The sequence below is a fragment of the Dasypus novemcinctus genome, chromosome 11 (assembly GCF_030445035.2).
Source record: "Dasypus novemcinctus isolate mDasNov1 chromosome 11, mDasNov1.1.hap2, whole genome shotgun sequence".
NCBI classification, from domain to species: Eukaryota; Metazoa; Chordata; class Mammalia; order Cingulata; family Dasypodidae; genus Dasypus; species Dasypus novemcinctus.
In genome coordinates, this window is record NC_080683.1 from 114,624,135 (window position 1) to 114,649,669 (window position 25,535).

Here is a 25,535-nt window from a genome sequence, read left to right on the forward strand (position 1 = left end):
AAACAAAAGTCAACATTTAAAGACTTTTAAAAACCTCTAAAATGAGAAGCAAAAATGACCATTCAGGGTTCAGGGCTGTAATTACTGACTGCTATGAATGAAAAAATAAATTGATATTTTTTCAAGAGCTTTCTAATATAATTTAATAATATTATAAGCAGATAGTCTCTTTATTTTTTTAACCACTTTTTCAGAAGTGAAACTGTTTCTATATGAATCCAGAACCCAAGCTTTCTTTTTGATTTATGTAAATGATATCTGGAAGCTAACAATTTAGAATTAAGAGGTAAAATGCAAAGTATTTGTTCTCAAAGCAATGTTCTGATCATTTTTACTTAACATGCATTTTCTAGAGAAGCATTTACTATTTCTAATACAGTGAAGAAAATTTTTGCTATTTCAGCCCCTTCTGAACAATGCATTATCCAACACCTTGGGATCACACCATGTAGAAATCTACCATGCTGAAATCTAGACTCAAGTGTTTAGGTTTCAATGTGCATTCTTGAGACCAGGCCAGAATAACCGCCTAAGTATTACTCCTAATATAAATTTCAAAAAGTCTTAAAATAGCATCTGATACAAATAAATCTTGGTTACCTGGAACACTATTATGAATTTCTAATTATCTCAATCTGTAACTCCCGACCTTGTACTTCTCATAACTTCTCCGTTAGGGTCATTTCTAAATACTGACTCACAAGCTGTTCTTTAACATTTAAACTATTTACAATTTTACTTGTTAAATAAAACATATTTCCCCTAAGGAATATGTTCATTAAATATTTAAGTGACTACTCTGTACCAGGAATACGGTGAACATAAATGGTCCCTGTCCTCATGAGGCATATAGTCTAGAGAAATTCTCAATGGCCTGCACTCACTTGTAAACTACAGAGTTGAGTTTTCAATACTTATTTATTTGTATTTATTATTTATTTTTATTTCTTGATCATTATTTCTGGACCCATTACTTTTATTATTATTTACATAGATAACTATGCATTTCCTTCTAATCTGGGACATTATTCTCATTTGCATGATTCTTTCCACTACTTCTGAAATCTTTTGCATCTTTTGCATCACAAAACAGGAATCTTGCATTCTATTTATTTTCTCTCTCTGAGTGAAGGAATCCTAGAATAAGATCAAATGGTACTCCAAATAAGGATAAAGGATATTATGATTATGACAACCCAATCCATATTGAAAGAGGAAGACATACATTAAGGTTTTTGTCACTGAATTAAGATAAAAAATATTTTAACGGACTGAAGTTACCAAGATGAAAATTAACTTTTTCATTCAACTAATGTATACCGAACACCTTCTGTGTTCTAGATGCAGTCCTTTTCCTCAATGAATTTGAAATCCAGTGGATAAAGTTCTGCTTCAGCACATGCCAAAAATTGAAACTAGGTGATCATTAAGGTTCTTTCCAATCAAGACTTGTGTTACTTCTATTTGTTTACATTAGAAGACTATTATATGGGAGGAAAATTAAACCTTTTAAGAGTTTAAATTATTTCTTGAAGTTTAAAAAAAGCCCTCTATTGCATATATTTGATAATAGTGTTCCTATACTGTATTACTAGCAAACAAAATCCAAATACTTTGTAACAGTTTAGTTACTTACAGATACTATTTATTAAGTAAATGTTTAATAACAGTTTTCAAACAGTTCAGTTTGAAAAACATGAAAAATTTTAAGGAGGTTTTTTAAAAAATTAATGTTTTCAACTGTGCTTTTAAGCCTCAAGCAACTGGCTTCCCTTGTCTATAAAAACTCCTGGAAGTATTCTAGAGATCATGAAAAGAAAAAAAAAATAAATGTATATCTCATTACCAATTTTCACTAGATATTTGAAATTCTAGTTATATTTTATTTTACATGTTATATCTCTGTTACAATGATCCATTTTATTCAATATTAAAAATCTAAAGGAGTTTAAAGATAACATTTTAGTTATTAAAAAATAATAATAACCAACTGTAATTTCTAACCATAACCATTTCTAGCCTCCAAACCTTATTTAGTCTCGCCACCTACTGGCTAAGAATTCTCTATCTCCTTTTGCTAGATTTCATAAAACCATGTTTTGTTTTTTTGTATCTTAGAGTAGCTATTTATAATTTAATTCATGTGTGGAAATTGATAGTGATGCATAGCTAAGGCCAGAATCAAACCTCATTTCTCTAACTTCCCATCCCCTTATTTTTGTACTACATCACACTGAGGACTGTGATACTTCAAAGCTACTGATATTTTATGCAAAATTGAAACATTCTCTTCCGTTATAGGCTAAGAGGCGACAATGTCGGCTTTTAAAAAAGAAACAAACAAAAAAAGAGTTTTAAAATCTTACCCAGGCACTTCAAACCCCATAGTTTGCTTCTTTCCAGATACAGTCATTTTAGTAACTTTTGGCACAATTTCAGAGTCACTTCGAGATGACTGGGAATCTAGTGATTTTCCTAATTAAAGAGCAAGATATAAAAGGCCAATTAATTGAAGAATGATTTCCAGAAACAGACACATTGCATAGCATATTATATAAATATATATTATGATAAACAAGTTTCACAGAACTCACATATTTATGAAAACAAACTCTTTCCTCAACAAAAAATTTTTAGTGAAATATTAAAATACTGAAAGAAATTTTTCTATCACCCTATTCTGGGAAATCCCCTGTCAGGACACTTCTATGCTTAAACTCTACCAAATCTCCTCTCATTTTGAACTGACTGTTAAAGTTTCAGTATGAAGAGGTCACAAGGTGGTTTCTTCACTGAGCTTTGTTGGACACTGTACCTGAGCACATACCTCCATCTCCAACCAACCACGCCCTTTCACAATACTAAAATTATGTGGTCAGTTAGCAGATGGCTAAAGTATTTTTAATTCTGTGATACCTATAAACTGAAGAGAAAATTGAAAGTCTGCTGAAGTGTGCTGAAACTCTGCGTCATTTTACTTGCACACAATCTTAGACTTAGTAAGATTATTTGTTGTCTATAAAGAATATGGGTGAAGAATTCAATGTAGAAAAAGTGGAGGAGTAAATTGCAAGCTGAATCAAAGTAAGACTTCTATGCATTTGATCCTTTAAAATAAATATGGAATTCTTTAGTATGAATCTTTATAATTTTCAGTAAGAGTACCAGCAGATTGGGTCCACATAAAAAAACCCTACAGGAACTTCATGAACTACACATTGGTAAATATAATAAATTACTAAAAATAAGAGGAAAGATAAATTAACAGATGAATTCATTTGAAATGTCTGCTGTTTACCTATCATATGTCATGCACTATGCTAGAAATATAATGGTAAACAAAAAGTTATAAACTTTATGTTTAAAGATAACAATTTTAAGTTAGAGAGCTCACACTCTAGTGGAGAAAATGGATTATAATAAATGTAAAGTCAAAACTGTTTAGTGCTACAAATTGGTATATGGTGCTATCAGGTTTGATGGCAGAAGCACACGAATTAACCAAAGCTTCCCTAGGAAAGTGAGACTTAAGCTAAGATATAAAAAATGAGTAGGAATTAACTAGCACAGAAATGACAGAAGAGCACCAAAAATACACAGTGCTCCTCGTGCAATGGCCCTGAGCAGGAGGAAGCAGGTGCTTCAGGAGTGAAAGCAGAGGGAGGGAGAGAGGGAGTGTGTGAACTACGTACAGCTGGAGGTGGACAGTGGCCAGACAAGGCAGGACCTTTAGGCCACGTGGAAGATTCTAACGTCTATACTAACAGCAAATAAAGCCATCAAAATGATGTAAGTAAGCGGGGACAGTGCAAGGGCGAAGAAATCTAAAAACCACCAGTGTGGGGATGGGTAGGTCATGTGATTGGGACATATTAGGATCCTTTGAGCCTTCCAAAAGGAAATGTTAAGCAGACAGTTGAACATATTGATCTGGAGCTCAAAGGCAAGGTCAGGGCTGGAGAATATATTCATGATTCACCAGGGCATAATTAGTATCTGAAGCCATAGACATAAGTGAGATTGCCCTGCGAGGAAATATAGAGTAAGAAAAAAAAAATGATTCTAGGTCAAAGCCTTGGAAGAATTCCAAGGTAGAGGAAGAGGAGCCTGAAAAGGAGTGAAGTAGGAAAGCGAAGGGAAAGTGGTGCCAAAGAAGCTAAGGAAAAGAGTGTCTCCAGGAGCTAAGCATCACCAGAGGCTGAGGATGCTGAGAAGCCAACTGAGACCAGGACTGAAAGCATTCTCTGGGGTCATGATCATTTTAAAAGATTAAGGTCATTGGCACAGTCAGCCAGAGCTGTTTGTGAGAAGTGAGGGAAGTAAAAGTCAGAAGAAAAGGAAGGCAAGGAAACAGGCAAGTACAAGTCCACTGTCACTTGTCCACAATTTCAAAATCCAAAGGCTTTGAAAAATCATAAAAGGCTTTAATGTCAGTGCAGACCCAGCAGTGTATTTCATTGCAGCATGCTGACCAAGACCTCACTGGACCGATTATACCACAAAAGATGATGGGCAAAAATTCTTAATGAAGTGGTGCCAAGGGTTTTAGATAAAATATTGTGGATCTGTACAATGACTCTTTCAAATATTTTGGCTGGGAAGGGAAGAATGTGGTAGAATGGGAGCAAAAAGGAAAAGTTGGCTCAAGCTGATGGGAAGGATAAAATGGACAGAGAAAGGCTGAACACGTTAGTAAGAGATGAGATCATCAGCATCTGAGTTTCTGAGCTAGTAGAGAGGGGTGGAACCCAGAGCACAGGTAGAGCTTAAACTAAAGTAGGAGAAAGGCTCTTCTATTTTAACAGAAAGGAGATTTGTAGGTTTAGGAGCTGGAAGGCCAGCGTTCCTAATGGATGGCTTCCATTTTCTCTACCACATAGGAGCCAGTTACCTGCTGGGAGGGTGGATAAGGGAAGTAAAAAGGTTGGAGAAAAAGAGAATGTGGGGAGCTGGCAGAGCAGGAAACTCCAGGAATCAGTCCCTTCACTAGAACAGCTATTAAACAGGCAGGAACTGTTGAATCAGCAGAACACTGTACAGCATCCAGGGAAGAGTGGAAAAGGCTGGTAAAATATGGTAAACATCAGTAAAATGCTTTCTCTGCACAGTGGCTATACAGTGGTCACCCCGTCCCAACTCTTAGCAGGTAGCAGGGTGTTCAGCACCTGGCGCAGCTTGCTGGTTTCTGTGCCAGAAAGGGGCATAAAATTACACTTGCCCAAGGTCAGCGGCGGGCACAAGGCCGATAGTGATCATGGTTTTGAGTAGCGAATTATACTCGCTGGGGCCTGGGTCTGAGAGTGGCCACTGTTAATCCGCCCTGGACAAAGGCAGCAGTGGAGACTTAAAGATGCTATGCTTCGCTGGAGCTGCAGAAAACAGCTGAAGGGCTACATTTGCTGGGCATCTTGGGAAGCCCTGGAAGAAGCCCCTGGCACCCTTTCTGACCCCACCCCCGCCCCCTCTCCAGGGCAATCTGGAGCCACCAGAGTTCCCTTTGTGGGTCCTTGGCCTTGTTCCAGCTGCGAAAGACTGACAGGAAACTCCTCTCCAGTGTGTTCCCTACCCCTCTTTGGCCTCCAGGCAAAAGCAGTTTGATACAAAGAAAGCAGTGTAAGAAACAATTCAAGTCCTGAGGTGCAACACCCAGGAAAGGAAGAAGGTCTCTTTTCTGGGAAGTAGAGAGGTCATTCAAACCTCCATTAACAGGGATTTCCTAAGCCACTAGCAAACACAAGCCCAGGACAACACACAGGCCCAAAAAAAACCAGGAAGAACCCTGCACTTGGGATTCGCCTTTTAGGAGGAATGACACTCAGGATAATCGCTGTCATATCACCAGCTGGTTATGAGCTCAAGAAACAGACACCTCAGGAACAGGAAATGATAGTCTATTCAAAGGAAGAGGATAAAAATAAATAAAACACCAATGAAAAAGACCAGGATATGGACATAATGGACAAAGACTTAAATTACTTAAAAATGCTCAAGGAGATGAAGGAAAATACAGAGAAAGAACTAAAGGATATCAGAAAAACAATGAATGAACAAAATGAGAATCTCAATAAAGAGAAATTTTAAAAGGGAATCAACAAAATTACACAATAACTGAAATGAAAAATTGCCAGAAGGGTTTTAATGGAAGACTGGAGCTGGCAGAAGGAGGAATCAGTGAGTCTGAAAATAAGTCAAATGAAATGAGTCAGGATAAGGAGCAGAAAGGAAAAAGAACTGTAAAATGTGAAAACTGCCTATGAGATCTCTAGACCACCATCAAGTGTACCAATCAATATACACATTACGGGAGTGCCAGGAGGAGAAGAAAGAGAGAAAAAGGCAGAAGGAATACTCAAAGATATAAATATGGAATGAAGTCATGAATAGGCACATTCCAAGAAGCACAGAGATCACCAAACAGGATAAACTTGAAGAAAAAGATGTCCAATCACATATTGCTCAAATTGTCAAAAGCAGAGGACAATGAAAGAATTCTGAAAGCTACAAGAGAAAAACAGTGTGTTCTGTAGAAAGGAGTTCCAATCAGATTGAATGACAATTTCTCATTAGAAACCACGGAGCCAAGAAGGTAGTGGGCTGAAATACTTAAAGGGTTGAAAGAAAACAATTTCCAACCAAGAATTTTCTATCCAGCAAGACCTTCTTTCAGATAAGAGGGAGAGATTAAGGTATACCCAGAAAAAAAAAAGGAGGAAGTTTATTGCCACTAGACCAGCCCTATAAGCAGTACTAAACGGATTTCTTCAGACTGAAAGAAAACGACCCTAGACAATGGTTCAAAGCAGCAAAAAGAAATAAAGACTTCTGGGAAAAGTATCTTTTATATTATATATATATATATAACTATTATAAATACCAGTACTATTTTATTGTATTTTTTGGCATGTAATGCCACTTCTTACTTCCTACAGGTGCTAAAATGTAAATGCATAAAAAGTAATGCTAAATCTAGGTAGGAGAACTTACATTTCCTGGTCTTACAACTTACTGAAAACCACATAATCAAAATGCATGGGACTGGCACAAGGACAGACATATACACCAAGGTAATCAAACTGAGAGTTCAGAAATCAACCCTCACATTTACGGCAAACTGATTTGACAAGGTAACAAACACCACTCAATTGGGAAAGAATAGTCTCCTTAAAAGATGGTGCTGGGAAAACTCCATTTGCAAAAGAATGAAGGTAGGCCACTATCTTACACTAAACACAAAAATTAACTCAAATTGGATCAAAGGCCTAAATGCAAGAGCCAAAACCTTAAATTCCTAGAAGAAAACATAGGGAAGCATCTTCAGGGCCTTGTGTTAGGCAATGGTTTCTTAGACTTTATACCCAAATCACAAGCAACAAAAGTAGATAAACAGGACTTCATCAAAACGTGTAACTTTTGTGCTTCAAAGGACTTTATTATGAGGGTGAAGCGTCACTGTAAAATGGGAGAAAATATTTGCAAACTATATACCAATAAGGGTCTAACATCCAGGACATATAAAGAAATCCTGCAACTCAACAACAAAAAGACAAAGAACACAATTTAAAAGTGGGCAAAAGACTTGAACAGACTTTTCTCCAAAGAAGATATACAAAGGGTCAAAAGGCACATGAAAAGATGCTCAAGAAAATGGTATCACAGGAGATACCATTTCACACCCACTAGAATACCTGTCAAAAAAATAAAAACAACAGAAAATTTTAAGTGTTGGAAAATATGCAGAGAAACAGAAACACTCATTCATTGCTGATGGCAATGTAAAAAGATGCATCTGCTGCAGAAGACAGTTTTGCGATTCCTAAGAAAGCTAAGTATAGAATTATCATATGGTCTGGCAATCCTACTACTCAGTGTATACCCAAAAGAACTGAAAGCAGGGGCTTGAACAGATATTTGCACACCATTGTTCACAGTGGGATTATTCACAATTGCCAAAAAATGGAAGCAAACTAAGTATCTGTGAACCAATGAACGGATAAACAAAATGAGGAAAAAACACGATGGAATATTATTCAGCCGTAGAAAAAGGAATGAAGTCCTGATGCATTTGACAACAAGGATGAACCCTGACATCATGTTGAGAGAAATAAGTCAGACACAGAAGGACAAATATTGTAAGATCTCACTGATATCAAATTAGAGTAAACAAAATCATGGAGGGAGAATGTAGAATATGTTACCAGGGCTAGGTAGGGCGGGGTAAGAAATAAGGAGTGAATGGGAAGCGGACTTGGCCCAGTGGTTAGGGCGTCTGTCTACCACATGGGAGGTCCGCGGTTCAAACCCCAGGCCTCCTTGACCCGTGTGGAGCTGGTCCATGCGCAGTACTGATGCGCGCAAGGAGTGCTGTGCTATGCAGGGGTGTCCCCCGCGTAGAGGAGCCCCACTCGCAAGGAGTGCGCCCCTAAGGAAAGCCACCCAGCGCGAAACAAAGTGCAGCCTGCCGAGGAATGGCGCCGCCCACACTTCCTGTGCCACTGACAACAGAAGCGGACAAAGAAACAAGAGGCAGCACATAGGCACAGAGAACAGACAACCGGGGGAGGGGTGGTGGTGGAAATTAAATAAATAAATAAATAAATCTTTTAAAAAATAATAATAATTCAATCCCCACAATTTAAAAAAAAAAAAAAGAAATAAGGAGTGAAGGTTTAAAAGGTACAAAGTTTCTATTTGGGTTGATGGAAAAATTTTGGCAATAATGAATAGTGTAACAGTGATGGTAGCACAACATGGTGAATATAATTAACATCCATGAATTAAATATTTGAATGTGGCTAAAGGGGGAAATTTTAGGTTGTATATGTGGTATTAGAATAAAAAAAATGTTTAAATCCATGGGACTGCATAACACAGTGAACCCTAAGATAATCACAAGCTATATTTAATTGCATAATTGTAAAAATGTGCTTTCATCAATTGTTAACAAATGTACCACATCTAAGCAAAATGTTAATAATAGGGTGACACATGGGAATCCTATATATTATGCTTGACTTTTCTGAAAACTCACAACTTCTCAAATAAAATAAAAAGTAAAACAAAGGTATGAGAAGGGAGTAACATTTTCAGTAATTATTGCACAAAGGGGAATGAAATGAAGAGAAAAATCTTAGGTGGAATGCTAGGAGGTACTGAGGGCCCATTAAAATCACTGATAATGAATTTATAGTGGAATCAACCTGTCCTTCTGTGTGACTTTCTCTAGCCTTCTTCGCCCATTCTGGAGTAGGCACAGGGAAGGCATGAACTGGTTCATTCCGGGTTAACATCCTACCCAACAGGTGAGAGGGGGAAGAAGAGAAACAAGGTAGTTGGAGGTACTGGCAAAAAAAAAAAAACAAAAAAATACAGTACTTGAAATTATAAATCTAAGCTGGATTTTTAAAAAAAAAGAAAAGAAATGACAAGCGAAGAGTGCTAATGCCCTGGGAGAAAGCACAGGCATCTGTGGTTGAAGAAAGGGCTATGGTATGAGAAGCTCCAAGGAGGGAGAGGGGGCTGTGGTCGGAATGGGATGTATGAACTGATAATGAGGGGGATTTACAGGGGCCTACTAAGGAGTGGTCAAGGTCACTGGAAATGAGGAGGTCAAATTCAGGGTGTTGAGAGACCACCCACAGAGGCACAATGAAAAATCACAACTGTGATAAGGATGGATTTCAGGGTGGGGAAGAAAATTGTAAGCCAGCTGTCAAGTCTTTGATGAATAAGAAAAAAAAGCCCATGAGGCTGTTTAGTAGGTGACTGTGGTGGCGATTAAGGAAGTGAAGATAAAATTTTTTTAAAATAGTAAATAAATAAAATAATAAATAAATAAATCTTAAGGGATGAAGGAATAATGGTATTGGAAAAGGCAGCAAAGAGAACAAATTTGACCTTCCAGACCCTGAGATTTAAGGAGTAAAGCAAGAAAGTGAAAGAACATTAGGAAAACAGATTGAAGATAGAGAGGGGTTTGTTTATGAAAAAAGCAGGTCCTAGAGCTTCAGCAAAGGTGCAGAGGTGAATGAGTAACAATGGAGTGGGACGTTTAGAGTACCATGGTGATGATAGTGGGGAAAAGGGGGCAGAAAAGACCACCATGACAAAGGCAAGGAAAGGAGGCAGAGTAGATCTGGGTTGCTATCAAAAGAATCAGGATACAAATCATAAAAGCATAAAAATGTCTCAATTTAGGCACCACAGGACTAATTCCCACTGCCCAATATGATTCAATTGAATATGTACCAACCACTTTGCATGTAACAAGTTTCTTGATCAACATTACTACAATAAAATACTGTAATTTCAACCTAAAGAAAGTAAATAGGACATAAAAGATTTCTAAACATAGAGAAAAATCATAATACAATCCTGCAAAATTTCTGGGGTTGTAATAAGTATCTGCATTACTTTTCTTTTTTGATGACTTCAAACCCAAGATGCATTATTTCAAAAATTTGGTTGTGAAAGTAGAGGAAAAAAAAATTAGGGTTATGGATCTGAATACCATCCATTGATGCAGTGACTATTAAACCTTTCTTTCAGCCAGGGACCACTTTGAAAACTCTAACAAAAAACATAGAGCACTCTTGACAGAAATATATACCATATATACATCATCTTTCCAGGAGGTTCAATGAGTCCAACTCTAGAACCCTCCATATGAGAGAAAGCCTTGGCTCAAGCTATTTTGGAAATGTATTAAATCGAATGAATGATGCTATCCAAGGTCAAAGATAAAAAGATTCAATAAACTAACCTCTGAGCTGTCTTGTTGGCAGCAGTGTGATATATCTGCACTTACATAACCACCTGACATAACTAGTTTACATAACTAGCAACAGGGTTGGATGGTAGGCAAAGTCTGCTGACTAGGTCATACATTAATTAAAGTACCAATCATGAATCAATAAGAGAAATAAGAGTATTCAAATCCATCACATTTGAACAAAAATGTAAAATGTTTACTCTATCCCCCTGATCTCCCCTTACCAACTAGAAATTCATTCACTATATAACAATCTCAAGTTATCAAGCATTAAAGTTCCAGAAAGTCCAAATGACCAAAAATTATGATTTCATGAAATGAATACTGGATGGGAAAAAAAAGGAGCTTGAATTCTGGCCCCCACCCTGATAATGAATTAGCTGTTACCTTAAGGCTTAAGCAGTTCATTTAATTTTACCTAGCTTCAGTTTCCTCATCCACAGATTGGAATAAATTAAATTATTTCTAGCTCAGTGAATGTATGAGTGTCTATGACTCCCAAACACTAAGATGTCCTTTAAATCAAATAGGCCACTCTGAGGTAAAAGTATAAAGTGCTGTTCCAAAGGAAGATCATCCATTTCCTCCACCAAGAGATGTGCACTTTGGAGATTCATATATTAAGGAAAAATGTTCAGCCTCTGGTAGGACGGAGAAGAGAAAGTGATCATGGGTGAAATTTTGCATTTGGATGAAAATAAAAGCAACCCAGTTACAAAGCACTGATCAACTCTAGCCCGCTTGTTTTACAGTCAGAGAAATAAGGGACATAGAATTTAAGGGACTTCACCTTCGCGGCAGGGCCTGGACTTGAACCAAATGACCTCACCTGCCTGTCTTATACAAGATCTTTCTCATAGTTCAGTTATCTAGAGAGCAAAGCACAATTAGCAATTGCTTCTTTCTGTCCCTAGTGGTTATCACTTGATGGGCTATTTCCTCCTGGTAACCTTGCTTCATTTTGGGGGCTTAAGAGCTAAATATGAGAGTCTAGGTTTTCTCTTGAATATAATTTAGATCTCTTGTCCTGAAGAATTTTTTTTCCATATAGTCTTTTGTAAAGGATTCAAAGTCTCTCTAGCACCACACATTTACAGATCTTATAGAGTTTAATGAAACTGCTTATAGAGCCACATGATTTACTCTCTTCTGATGCACACCTTTGGCCTCCTGGCTCAGTGTTAGACCACTAGCTCTCTGAGGGCAGGACCTGCTTTACGCATACACTCAGAGTCCGTGGCACACTACAGTGTGAGGTCCATGGCAGGCATTCAATAAAGACAGTTTAATGATAATACCCTTTGGGCTGAAAACCCCTACAGGATTTGACCTGTTGATTTTACAAGGTATCTTAGATCTCCTATTCAGGCAATAACCTCCTCAATTTACCTATTTCTCAATTCTACCTATTTCCTGCTCCTGATACCAGTCACCTCCTACAGTTAAGGATGTGGGCTCTATCAAAACCCCTCATGTACTCTCCTACCAGGTGCTGTCCATGGCCTTTCCCCTTATCACAACGGTGTGGAATAGGCATTACTAGTCTACTTTACTTTAGAGAAACGGCTTCAGAAAGGTTGATTTGCCAAAGGCCATACAATCTTGAGCTTTGATTCAGCTGGATAAAATTAAAAAAAATGACATGGTGGCAATTCTCAAGGGGATTATACACAATTCTGACAGTTCTGAGAGAAAAGTTCTAGAACAAGTTCTAAAAGTGGTAGAGACGAGTTAAGACAATGAACAAGAAAAACTCACAGTATGAACCTAAATGGTATAATGGAAGGCTCTACAGATGAAATGAGATTTGACCTGACCCTGAAAGGTAAGTCCGCAGGAGACAAAAGTAGTATGAGAAAAGGCATATTTAGGGGTTAATGGGGCAAAACTCTGAAAGAGACCAAGAAATAATCAACTGTTAAAGTAAGGCTTGAGTAAAAGGTCTTTAAAATTTTTTTCTTTTTCTTTAAGAACCCCATAGTTTTCTCATTTAATAAGTAGTTAAACAGAAGTAGTAGTAGTAGAAGTTCTAAATTAATAAGGTTTATTCCTGACACTGTTTGAAAATGGGGACAGCCACATTAAGATCAGGTTAAGAGAAAAACCATGGAAACTTAAAAGATAATGGTGCTTTCTCCATGAAATATGCTACCACGTTTCATCATGCTATAAAAATTCCTTTACTCCTTCCAAATCTTTGATGAGGCATTACCCAAGCTTTAGCCCTAGGTTCCTATTTACACTCCACAGGTATCTTCTCCACTGGAATAATAAATTCCCACTGGTCTAGTTTGGCTAGAGTATCTAAGGTCCTGTCCCCAGACAACTCACAGAATTGAGCCTTGACATAAATCATCAAATAGTCCAGGAACCAGGTTTACTCAACATGTTCTGTCTACCTCACAGAGATGTTGTCCTACACATTGCAAATGTGAAAATACTCAAACCATTAAAAAGAAATTTTCAAAACTAAAAAGTCAGATTATTTTGATAAAATCCTTGCTGAAGTCTGTGATCAGTACTTTTCACTGTACTATTTTTTTATTATTTCTGTACCATTGACCTCTTTTTCTAAAAGTGATTTTTTTGGTGATTAAAGGATCAACAAGTATTAGAATAAACACCTAGTCACAGATGTACAGTAAGACAAACAATGTACCTTACCTTGGCTTGAACCCAAAGTTTTTGTTTGCTTAGTGTCATGCAAATAAATTTCAAGAGTACTTAAGAAAAAAAGAATGATCTGGTAGTACAAATTCAAGGGAACAATTTTGGGGGGAAATATGACACAGTGATTTTGCAGTTCATCTGGAAAAGTAAATGTGAGAGAATGACCAAAAAAATTTTAAATTAATAATGATAGGGGACCCGAACTACCAGATATTAAAACTTCCTATAAAACTGGAGGAATTTAAAATGTGGTTCTGGCACAACAACAACAGCTCAATGAATCAGAACAGAGCATCTATAAAAAGACCAATTACTAGGAATATATTTCTACACACCCGTACATACATATACATACACACATATATTATAAAAATACACGGAAATTAAGTGTATCAAAAAATACATAGGAATATATACTTAGCTATCAATATAAATTCAGTACATGCAAACATCAGTGAGGAAATGATGGGTTATTCAGCATAAAGAATTGGGAATATTGGCTAGTCAATGGGAAAAAGCAATAACCTGTATCTCTGACATATATAAAAATTCCTGGTTAATTAAAGATATAAATATAAAGAAAAATATAACAGAATATCTTTATAATTTTCAAATGAGGAAAGCTGACAAATTTGATATAAGAAGTTAAAAATTCTTCCCTGATTAAAGATACCATGGGCAAACATAAAGTAGAAAAACACATATGCAAGGGATTACTATATATAATAAAGAGCTCCTACAAACTAAGAAGAAAAACCAACTTAACAGAGAAAGAAAATGAATAATAAATTAGCAGGTCAATATGCAGAAGTCAAAGAAAGGCATGGCAAGGCAAGAGGAAAAGGGGATGGGAAAGGGAGGAAGGAGTTTTTTTGAGAGGGGAAGGAAGAGGAGGGGGAAGGTAGAATAGGGGGATGAAGAGAGAAGGGGAGGAGGTAGAGGAAGGAGGAGAAAGAGGAGAAGAAGGAAGAATAAGTAGGAGCACTTCTAACTTATTAGCAGCCAGTGTTGCCAAGGGAAAGGAGGAGAAAAAAGGAAGAGCACAATCTGACAACATCAGCAAGAGTACATATAACCTGATACCCATAACCTTTAGCAGGGAAAAATTTGGCAAAATAAAAAAATGGTACTATGCTTGCTACCCTTCTGGGAATATAGTCTATAAAGAAATATTTATTAACAGTACTGTGCCATAGTATGTAAACAAGATTGTTTACTGTGGCACTGTATGTAATGGCAAAAATAAAGTAAAAGTGCATCATTAAAAGAATGGTTAAATAAACTGTGATGTATCTAAACAATAGAATAATACGCTACAAATACAGAATATATGCATGAAAAGATAACCTTGGCACATTAAGTGGAAAAGCAACTGCAATATTATATAGAGATGAGCCTACATATACATATGCTATTGGCATTAAAAAGTCCATGAGATTAAATGAACTTTTTAACTTAGAGAGCGATACTCAGAAAGTCAGGAGGTGACTTTCTCTTAACCTTTATATAGTTCCTTATGCTACAATGACTATAATTATTTTATAATTAAAAATGTTTTTAAGCGAAATGCATACATATTAAAAGAAACATTTCAAAACACTACTTGTTTGTATATTATGCTTCAGAGAACCTAAGAATATATTTCTTAGAAACAAATAATGGTAAAACCTCCTTAGCAATAATACCTAGAATCTGTGTACCTCATCCTAACTCTTTCCATCAATGATTCTGAACGTATTATTGAAAAAACTCAGTGAAAAGTTCATCCAACAAATCATTCATTGATGATTTTATATTCAGAACAAAGGCTGACAGTTATGCTCTAAACAGTTTTTTTCTTTGTGCTAAGTGGACAGCAAAAATTGCATCTTTTCCATTTCTTTATTTCCACGACTTAAGTGCTTAGTACACTGAACCTCCATACATGTCTGCTGAATGCACTGAATGAATGAACAAATTCATGGAGGGAAGGTGGGAGGCCAACTGTGCTAGGTACTGGGGATAAACAGATTAGCAAATAAGACACATTGCCTATCCTCAAGAAACCCAAGTCTAATAGACATCAAAAAAGCGTATTACCACCCTGTAAACGGCTACAAAGCAGACACAATGGGAGTGTGTGGCAAAGGCATTAACTCACACTGGGTGAATCAGGGCACTCCTTCAAAGGATTCCTAGTCTGGAAAAAGGGGCCTGGGGGGCAGGACAAACACAAACAATGGCAAGTAGATCAGCATGACTGAGACACTGGAGAGTAAGTGAGATACAAGGTAGGCAAACAGGCTATTTAAGGCCATGATGACACTTGATTTTCAAATAGGCCACTGGAGGAATTTAGCAGTGCTATGACATATCATACCGTGCTTAGAAAACTGACTCTGGCCACAGTGAGAATGGACTGTGGAGCAGGTTGGACAGGAGGCAGTTAGAAGACTTGTACTGTTATGTGTAAGAAATGCTATAGACTGACCTAAGAAAAGAACAACAGTGATGGAGAAGAGATCTCTGAAAGGTATTAGGAAAATCAGGAACAGCTGACGTCTGAATGAATGTAGGGGAGAGAAAGAACGATCCCAGATTTCTGGTCAGGCTCTTGCTTCTCTAGAGTAGTCCTTTCATGCAGTGCAAAGTTAGGGCAGTCCATAGGGCTCAGCTCCCTCCTTCAAAGGAGAAAGGGGTTGATGTGGAAATTTCTTTTTTAAACACTACTTAGACACTATCTCAGGTCTTTAATAGAGTTTTTCAGGTTGAATTATAGCATGTTAATAACTCATCTGGGACACAAAGATGAGTAATAGTCCCCACCTTCAGAAAGTTTTCATTCTAACAGATGTGATGGACATGAAATGGACAAGATGGAAAGAAAAGAGACAAAGTGATAAAGAGAATGCTGCAGGAGTCTGTGAAAACAATGAAGGTAAACACCATCACCAGTGGAAATGAATAGGAAGGGGACAGGTGGGAGAAATGATTCATCAGAGATCAGAATGATGAATTAAGTGTTAGGAAGGCAAAACAACGGGGATCTAAATGACTGCTAGGACTCTAATTTAGATGCTGCTAATGCATAGAAAAACATGATAGGTCTAAGATTTCCTGAAGAAATACCACAGAAAATAGCTGGCTAATCAGGTTTACCAAGCAGAAATGTGAATGCCTTAAAACACATGAAGCCACTCAAGACCTGGAAAGGATACAACAGTTTACAGAAAACAAAGAGTGAGAAGACAGCCAGGAAGTGACTTTGACAAAGAGATAAGAGGGAGACAGAAAGTAAGAATTCATATTCCTTACAGAGTCCTTATAAGGAATTTAGCTTCACACAACCAGGCAATTTCCAGGGCCACATTTTTAAAGGTGGCTTGCTTCAGTCCATCATTTTACAAATGAAAATTTAGTTTTCCAAAGCTCACATACTGAACGAATGGAACGTATCTCGTTTTCCAGGCTGCTTCCAAGGCCCCCAATACCTTCCCACTCGCTGTGTCTTGTGGCTGCACCTTCTCAAGACCTTATGGGGGTGGTTTCCCCTGATGAATGAACCAAATGCCTCCATATATTGTTACGCTTAGTCCAGACCATGACTTTGTGATTTTAGTGAGGCTGATCATAACTAATATCTATTCAGGTACTTCTGAATAAAAGGTAATGTTACTCTCAATGCATCTGAGTAGATTTAATGTTTGCATTCCACAGTTGCCTAAGTATGTGTAATTAGAACCCAGCAATAAAATCATTGTCAGCTTAACAAAGAAAATGGTCATACTTAATTCAAGCTTCATTTCCAATGGGAAACAAGAAAACTAGGCTACTGAAGCTCTAATAATGAACAACTAGATACTTTCATTTTAATCTTTGTTTATGCTGACTCTAGGTGGAAAAGGGTATTTAGGCTCTATAGCATACAATACAGCATAAGGCTATCAATCTTAGGTCGTACATGATAATTCTAAATTCCTACAAATGAACGAACGCTCCAGACCAAAATGATAGGACTTGAGCACCAAAGGCCTTTATTGTGTATCCTCATGGGGCACATATTGTTTTCTGTCTATTCTGTATAGTATCAATATATAGTATGTGCCTTAATGCTCCAATTAACTTGTAAGCCCCAGAAGGGCACTTTTTGATATATCCCACAGTATCCAGACCAATGCCTGATACATACCAGGCACTCAAATGCTTAATAAAATTATGTCATTTTATATATGGGGAAAAAAACAATAGATTCTCTAATCCAGTGATTCTCAGTTTGGAAGGAGGACGTAGATCAAGAGAATAGGGAGGGGACATCCTTCCCTCCCCCTCTGAAAATCATTGTCACTGGAAGACACTCATGCTAACGAGTATTACATATCTTGGGTGTGAGGGGACAGACAAAACAGCCAAGAACAACTTATCTGGTGTAAAACTAATTTTATAGATGAAATAAGGCTTATGTAAGTTAAACAACTTATACAACTCAGTTTAACATTCTCTGCAAATTGTAACCACCCACCCCCTTGTTGACTGATATCAAGTTGACTGATATCAACTAAAAAGATGTTTGAAGAAGACCTACCTCAAGGTAGGAAACTAGTTTAAGGATCCTGCCCTTCTATTTTTAAATAAAAAATCTCTTCCATACACATAGCATAGAATATACAGCAAATATCATTAATCTTAAACTGATATCAACTGTAAACTTCAACATGGTAAACTAAATAACCAACGGTTTTCACCATTGTAATGCTATTGCCCACATCAAATATAGTACTAGTTAATGAAAACTATTTCCCAGGAAGAAATATTCTTAAATCTTAATCAGAGCAGTCAAGGTTTTTATTTTTCCATATAAAATCCATAATTAAATATGACAAATGTTAAAAATGGACAATTTTAAAAAGAGGTGTAAACACTAATGCACAAAACCTAGTTTTTTGTTTTAAATTAAAAATGCCTTTCACAATTTGGGAAGGGTCTAAAAATTGATTCAACATGAAAAATGCTTATATATTTAATATAAAGGGGGAGGGAAAAGGATACAAAATTATATGTACAATATGACCTCAACAACATAAAGAAAAATATGCATAGGAAAAAGCGTGAAAGGAAATATGGCAAAACAAAAACTGTGATTGTGTTGGAGTAAGAAAATCATGGGTGACTTTTTACCTTTCATTACATTAAAAAGGCATTACTTTGATGTTTGTGGAAAAAAGTTTAAAGGTGATTTGAAAGATTTCAAGTTTTCTGTGTGTATGATTAACACATATTCAAAATAAATTCACAACAGACTCAGTGTAAGATAAAGTCACAATTTACTTAAATTCATTCAGATCAAAACACCTTAAGTTTAAAAAACTTTTCAATGTTATTTTTCAAAAAAAGCTACACCAAAAGGGGTTTTCCAGTTAAGCACACTTTTGCTGCCAATCATTATTTTTCCTATAATGTTTCAATATGCCAGTACATATAGGCACACCCACAAAAAAAAGATTTTTAAAATTTCAAAGAAATCAGTGTTAAATTTTGAATGGAAAAACTATTTCAAACATGAAATCATTTCATTGAATCTGACTAAACATTTGAATTCTAATTATCAGATGTACATTCTGAAAGCACATCAACTAGTTACAGAGAATAAACCACTTCCTTTATTTTAACAGCTGTAGTGACTACGATTTATTCAGTAGGAATTATTTTTTCACTTGAAAACATCTTTATAACACAGCTTGCCTCATCAATCCATCATACAACATCCATCTCCTACTAAACAGAAGAACAAAATTCTTTTACCCCAAAAGATTCCTTGGGACCAGATTTCAATTTTATATAAATATAGCTGAACCAACAATTTCTAAAAAATTTTTTTTAATTTACATGACAAAATTTCAGAAAGCAGTCTAACCACAACCTATATTATTAGACTGGCTTATATGCCTTGTGTATGCAGTACTCACAAGATGTATAAGCTAATATGAACAATGAGTTTAACTTATCATTATGACCATCTACAGCAATGAGAATTCTTTCCATTTCAAGATTTAATGGAATGAAGGCAGTAATGCATTACTAATAGTTTGCCTTGACAAAAAAGAGAAGCCCTTTACATTCTATTTGTAAATGAGTTATTAGTGCTTTAATAAAAAAGTGTTTGTTGGATAAGAAATAGGGCAGATTACAAAACATTTACAAAATGTGAAACAGTATATACCAAAATACCTCAAAAAACTTCAATTACATTGGTTTTCCTCACCATTCTGCTCTAGACTTTGTTCCACTTATTCTAAACTCTCCCTGATCTCACCTATATCTACATTCCTGAAATTACCTACCTCTGAGCAACTCCTTAACAAGTCACATTAACCTTTCATGCCTTAACCCTAAGCATGCTGTTATTATGGGCAGAGCTAAGACTGCATATTTGAGAAAGAATTCCTCAAAATGCACAATCATCTAATGCTAATGAGCTTCTACAAAGAACTAAGAAATGCTATAAAGGCTAGTATAATATATATACCCTAATATTACGATTACCCTAAAAAGAACTATTATCCTAATTTTGCACAGAAGGAAGCTGAAAAAGAAATGTTAAGTGATTTCGTGAAGTTCATATAGCTATAAGCAGAACTGCTGGAATCTAAACCCAATCTAAATGTTGTCACCCACTATGGAAAGCAGGTGTGACAGTCAACATAATCAAAAGGTCAGAAAAACACAGATCATTTGGATAGAGGAGAGGGATAAGGAAATCAAATCTCAAAGTATGCATGTAAGCTGAAATAAGGAAAAAAGTTTACAAGAACCTGTTGAAAACTTCAGGAAAGAGCTCCAAAGAGGAAGAGATGGTAAACAAAAATTAAATTGTATTAACAGATTTAAAAGCATCAAATTTCATTAATATTCTCTTTATTTCACTGTCATGTGTTTTATTTTAGTGACAGTAAAATACATACACATACAGGTACACAGGCCTTCAGAGAGCCATCAAAATCATTATTTCAAATTAATCTTCAATTTCTTTCCTAAACTCTACCTTTGGGATTTTCAGGTAATTGACCTTAAGGACAAGGAGACTCTACTGTATTTGAATGAAGTTTTAGAAAGACATACAATAGGTCACTTCCAACCTCCAGACAGCACCCTGAAGTTAAATGTGGGACACGTCATTCCTAAATAGCTTCGGAAGACTTGGTAATGGTACCAATATCTAGAAATAACTTGATAATAACAAATATAATGGATCCCTTAATAAAAGGAAACAAAGGGAATCATGTTATAAGGTAGACCCTGGGTTAAAGGATAAATCATCATCATACTTTGAGGTACATGATATATTATCATTTTCAAGAAGAAACCAAGTCTCAGAGAAATTCAGTAACTTAACAATTTTTTACTCAGATAGCAAATGGCAGAGCTAGCCTGCAAAACAATGTTTATGTAACTTCAAAGCTACCATACCTCCTACTTACTCTGCTACACAATCCCAGTCACAGTGTACATATTGATTTATTTTTAAAGGTCTAAATGAAAACCTGGAAAAATTAAAGTTTAGCCCATTCTTTACACGGTACACAAAAATGTGTTCTAGATGAATGTAGAGTCTTAACTATAAAAACTTGAATATTAATTCTCTGAGAAGAAAATTCAGAAGAATATGTATAACCTAGAAATTGAGGTTGTTTTTGGTTCCAAGACAAGAAATTGATAAGTTATAAAAGATATGTAGCTACACCAAAATTTTTAACTTTTTTACAGAAAAAAAGATGAGTAAAATAAAAATGATAGACTGGGGAAATCATTTAAAATGCATACAAGTAAATAAAAAGTTAGTATCTGTAATAGAAACAAAGACCTCAACAGTATTAACAACAACAACAAAAAAGAGTTCAGGGAAAATGGGCAAAAGATACAACTAGGAGTTCAAAGAACAAGTTCAAATGGCAAATGAATATATGAAAACAAGCTCAACCTCACTGGAGGTCATAGAAATGCAAAATAAAATAATAAAAATCCATTAGCTTCTTACCTGTTGGATTGCCCCTGCTGAAATAGGGAAGAACCATAATAACCGCACATTAAGCAATGGCCATATCCACTGAAAGGAAACAACGTATCCCACAATCCCGCTAAGGGTGATCTATCTCATAGAAATAGAAAAGTTTCTAAGGATATGTACAAGATAAGCTACTGCAGTACTGTTCACATGAACAAAATTGGAAATGAATGCCTTTCAAATACGGGAAATTTTGAATAAAATGTGATACAGCCATGTGATGGAATATAATCACAAAATAGAGTAAGTAGGTACTACTCTAGATGACAATGCAGTATGAAATAAGAAAATTATAGGACTCCTTTTTTTGCAAAAGTTATCAGAAATCTCTGTACATATGTGCCCATTTTTAGATATATGTACGTAAAAAATATATGGAAGACTAGATCTGGCTGCTACAACTGGCTTAGTGGTGGGAAGGGAGATGGCTAATTCCAGGAAAAGGAAAACATCATGGTTAGATAAAAAATAAAAAAGTCCAACAAAGTCAATGGAAGTCACCTAAGCACCTCAAATCCTTGATCGTTAATATTAAATCCACTTTTGAACAGGATTTGTTTCCTATGCAATTATAAAAGAACACTTCGTTTCTCTGAACTAAGAAAAACTATCATTTCTTGAACACTTTCTGCATCCCAGACACTGTGGAAACTCTGTCACATGGGTTATTTTCTTTCGCACAGAAACTTGTAAAATAATTACTATTTTCTCACGGATAAATAGTATTCTAGTCATTATAAACCTGTAACGGCATCTCAAAGCACCACAGATAAAATTTTCAGGGAGGCACAGGTGATTGCCTTCACAAGAAAACTTCCTAATTTGTCTTTGACTTTTTTCCACTGTTAATGATTGAAAACTTCAATGCAAATATAAAATCCTCCAGTGTAGTACGAGTATCCTTAATGAAAGAATTCAGTTCAAATTATAACTTGCCTCTTAATACCCATGTGACCTCAGGCAAATATTTTATATTAGTTTCAGTTTCTTCTTCTTTCCTCACAGGTTCTTGTGATAATCAAATAAAGCATGCACAAAGCCTGACACATGGTTAGCATTCAATATATTCATTCATTTCCCTACCTTCCTTTGAGAAGCAGAACAGAAAACTTTAGATACAGCGAAGAAAAAGAAGCAGGTAACATACTCACAGTGAAAACACTTGGTGCTTCTATTAAAACAGGGATGGAGTACTTTATCAACTGTCAGGCCCCTGAGGGGCTACTATAATAAAGCTCTAGAGAAAAGTCTATGTCTTAATTCTATGTACCTAGTGCCAAGTACGTTATCTGATAAAGACTGAACAGGCAATAAATGCTGGCTAAAGTGCTTCCTACTTGTCCTCTCCCACCACTCTACCCTAAGGTATATAGCAATGCTTACCTCTTAACAAGCACTCTGAAAATATTTCTTGTTAAAATAATCTACAATTACCCTTGGACTCGAACAAGAAAACAGATACAGATACATATCATCTGACTATGATTTCTAAGGTTGAAAAAAAAGCAAGGCAGCTAGGAGTAAAAGTAAACTCTGCATTCAACATTCATGGAATTCTTATATGCTGCTGGTTATTCATGAAGAAAATAAGCTGTTTTAAGAGTCTAAAGCAAATTATTTTTAAGTTAAGCAATTAGTGCTTCAGTTTTTCCAGTGTAGGTGTATATACAAAGATCATCTTAAAACCCAGCTGAGAACATTCTGAACTAGTTTTTTCACTGAAATAAACCACTTCCTTTCAGGAGTCCATATAATTTTGGGCAGACAGTCTATTAATTCTGAAGGTTTTGGTATAAGAGGTATAGAATTATCCAAATGCCCACATGAAATTACTCAGTGGTGGATAAATTGGTGAAAAAAAATTTTAAGAAACAATATATTTTAAAGGGGATACCAAAAAATGTAGCTAAATATGCCTACTTTAAACTCCGTACAAACAAGAATAAAGAACTAAAATGAAATATCTATTTTAAGTGCACTACTGAAAAGTTATCAATTTAGAGATCTTTATGGTATCTCATGTTACTAATAACATTACCCACGTCCCTCAAGTGTTTCTTTATAATATACTTTTCAGATTATCCATAGAAGGTATTTCCCAGAAAAGGATAAATAAAATCTCATGAAACATTTGGCCTGAGATGGAAGAAAAAATTTGCATATCCTCAAAAAAAAAAAACACCCTATTGTCCCTATCTTTCCCAGTTTCTGATGATTTAAAGAGCAAAAGATAGCACAATGAAGAGTCAAAGAGAACAGTCTTGTTCCAAGTGCTTATAGCTCTGCCTTACCCCTTTTTAATATCTTGCCTCCTCTTTTAGAGAAACTGCCATTTAGACTCGAGAACATGATAGTCACCTGACTATAGCTACAAATAATATTGTATTCAAATAGTAATATACAGATAACTATATGAAGTTTAATAGACTTTTAAAAACTGTGAAATTAGTAAAACAATGCTAAGAAAGAATAATTACCCTCAAGATATAAAATTTTTCTTTTTCATAAAATGAAAACTTTACTTGCAGGAAAATCAGATGAAATTCAAAGGGAAATGAAAATGATGCATTTTCTAAATAGTATGGGTCAACATTACTTAAGGCAAACGTTTCACTCATATATATATATATATATAAAAGGCAGCTCAATTGTGAAGTTCAATCTTGAAGGGTATTTCTCCAAAGGTTTCAACACTTTTAAACAACCATTTCTATTAATGATCTAAGAGATTTAATAAATATTTATAGACTACTCTATGAGGCAATGGAAATATTAATTTTGAAAACTATGAAAAATGTGCAACTTAAACTGTGCAAGATTCCTTTTCCACACTTGTTGAGCTGTTTTTTTTCCTCGATGCTTACCTTTTAGAAACCAATGATCTTTTTAGGAGTCAAAGTAAACCCAATGTCAGAAAAAGCCTCAGTAACAATCCCAAGAGCTAAATCTCACTTTATACAATAATACTCATTCTGTTGAACATTATTTCTCTTCAAATTACATTGCCTAATTATAAAACTGTAATCATGGGTATGATTTTTTAACAAATTATTTGCTGTTAAACAATAATGCTATATTGTATTTTAATTTGTGGATTTTTTCATGAAAAAATAATAGAAGTCTGTGTTACTCATACCTAGTTTCATAGTTTTGCAGTTGTTCTGCCTTGGTGGTTAGTTATAGGGTGGCAAAGAAATTAATTTGATCAGAAAATTTTAAAAATTGGCCCACAATTTTACTCCCCAAATATCTCCTCTTTTAGCAGTACATTCACATGAATGTATAACAAAATTATGATAACCCATTCAAAGGTTATTTGTATTTGCTTTTAGTGCCTTTCAATATATATGTTACCATAATAAACTAAAGTGTTATCTAAATTAAGGAGATAAGTCAACATTTAATATACTCTTTTAGTAATAAGAATTCCAATTTATAGCCAGGATGCAAAGGTTAAATTTTATAAAGATATTTAAAAAGCCCACATTTTATGATTCTGAAAATAATGATAAAATATTGAGAAAGACTCTATAAATGAGATATAAGAAATGACCTCCTAGTCTTTTTAGTGGGATATCATTACAAAGTCAGGCTGATATGAATAGTGAAACCATACCTAAGCACCTGCCTTTGGAGCAAGGCCTGCCATATCACATATCCACAATGAATTTATTTACGCACCTCTTAGGATATCAGTCTAGCTTGAGAGCTGAAAAAGGAGTATCTAATCAAAATACCCTAGGAGAGAAACATCCAGTTAAAGGGAAAGTAAAGGTGTTTCTATCCCATTCTCCAAAAAATTTTAAAAAAAGAGCAAGAGAAGAATATTCTATCTTCAATGAGACCAGGAAGCAATCCTAACACCAAAGCACAAACTAAAAAGAGCATTTATCAACCAGAAATTTGGATGAAACTAAGAGGACAAAGAAGGGTACCAATGACCACACAGTTTAGCTGGTGGCATTGTCAGAAGGAACCAACCAAAGACCCATTAAGAACAGCAAAATTGGCAAGGAGATGTGTGAGAGGTGAGGGAGAATCCATCTAAGACAAGGAAAT

The 25,535-nt window shown here is 35.6% G+C and overlaps 1 protein-coding gene across 1 annotated transcript in view; it reads right to left on the reverse strand.

Moving 5' to 3' along the window:
- Nucleotides 1–25,535, reverse strand: part of HBS1L (HBS1 like translational GTPase) — a 90,535-nt gene that overhangs the window by 39,334 nt on the left and 25,666 nt on the right. Inside the window, exon 5 of the mRNA XM_004465281.4 lies at nucleotides 2,367–2,475. Coding sequence (XP_004465338.1) covers nucleotides 2,367–2,475 — 109 coding nt within the window. The remainder of the gene's footprint in view (nucleotides 1–2,366; nucleotides 2,476–25,535) is intronic.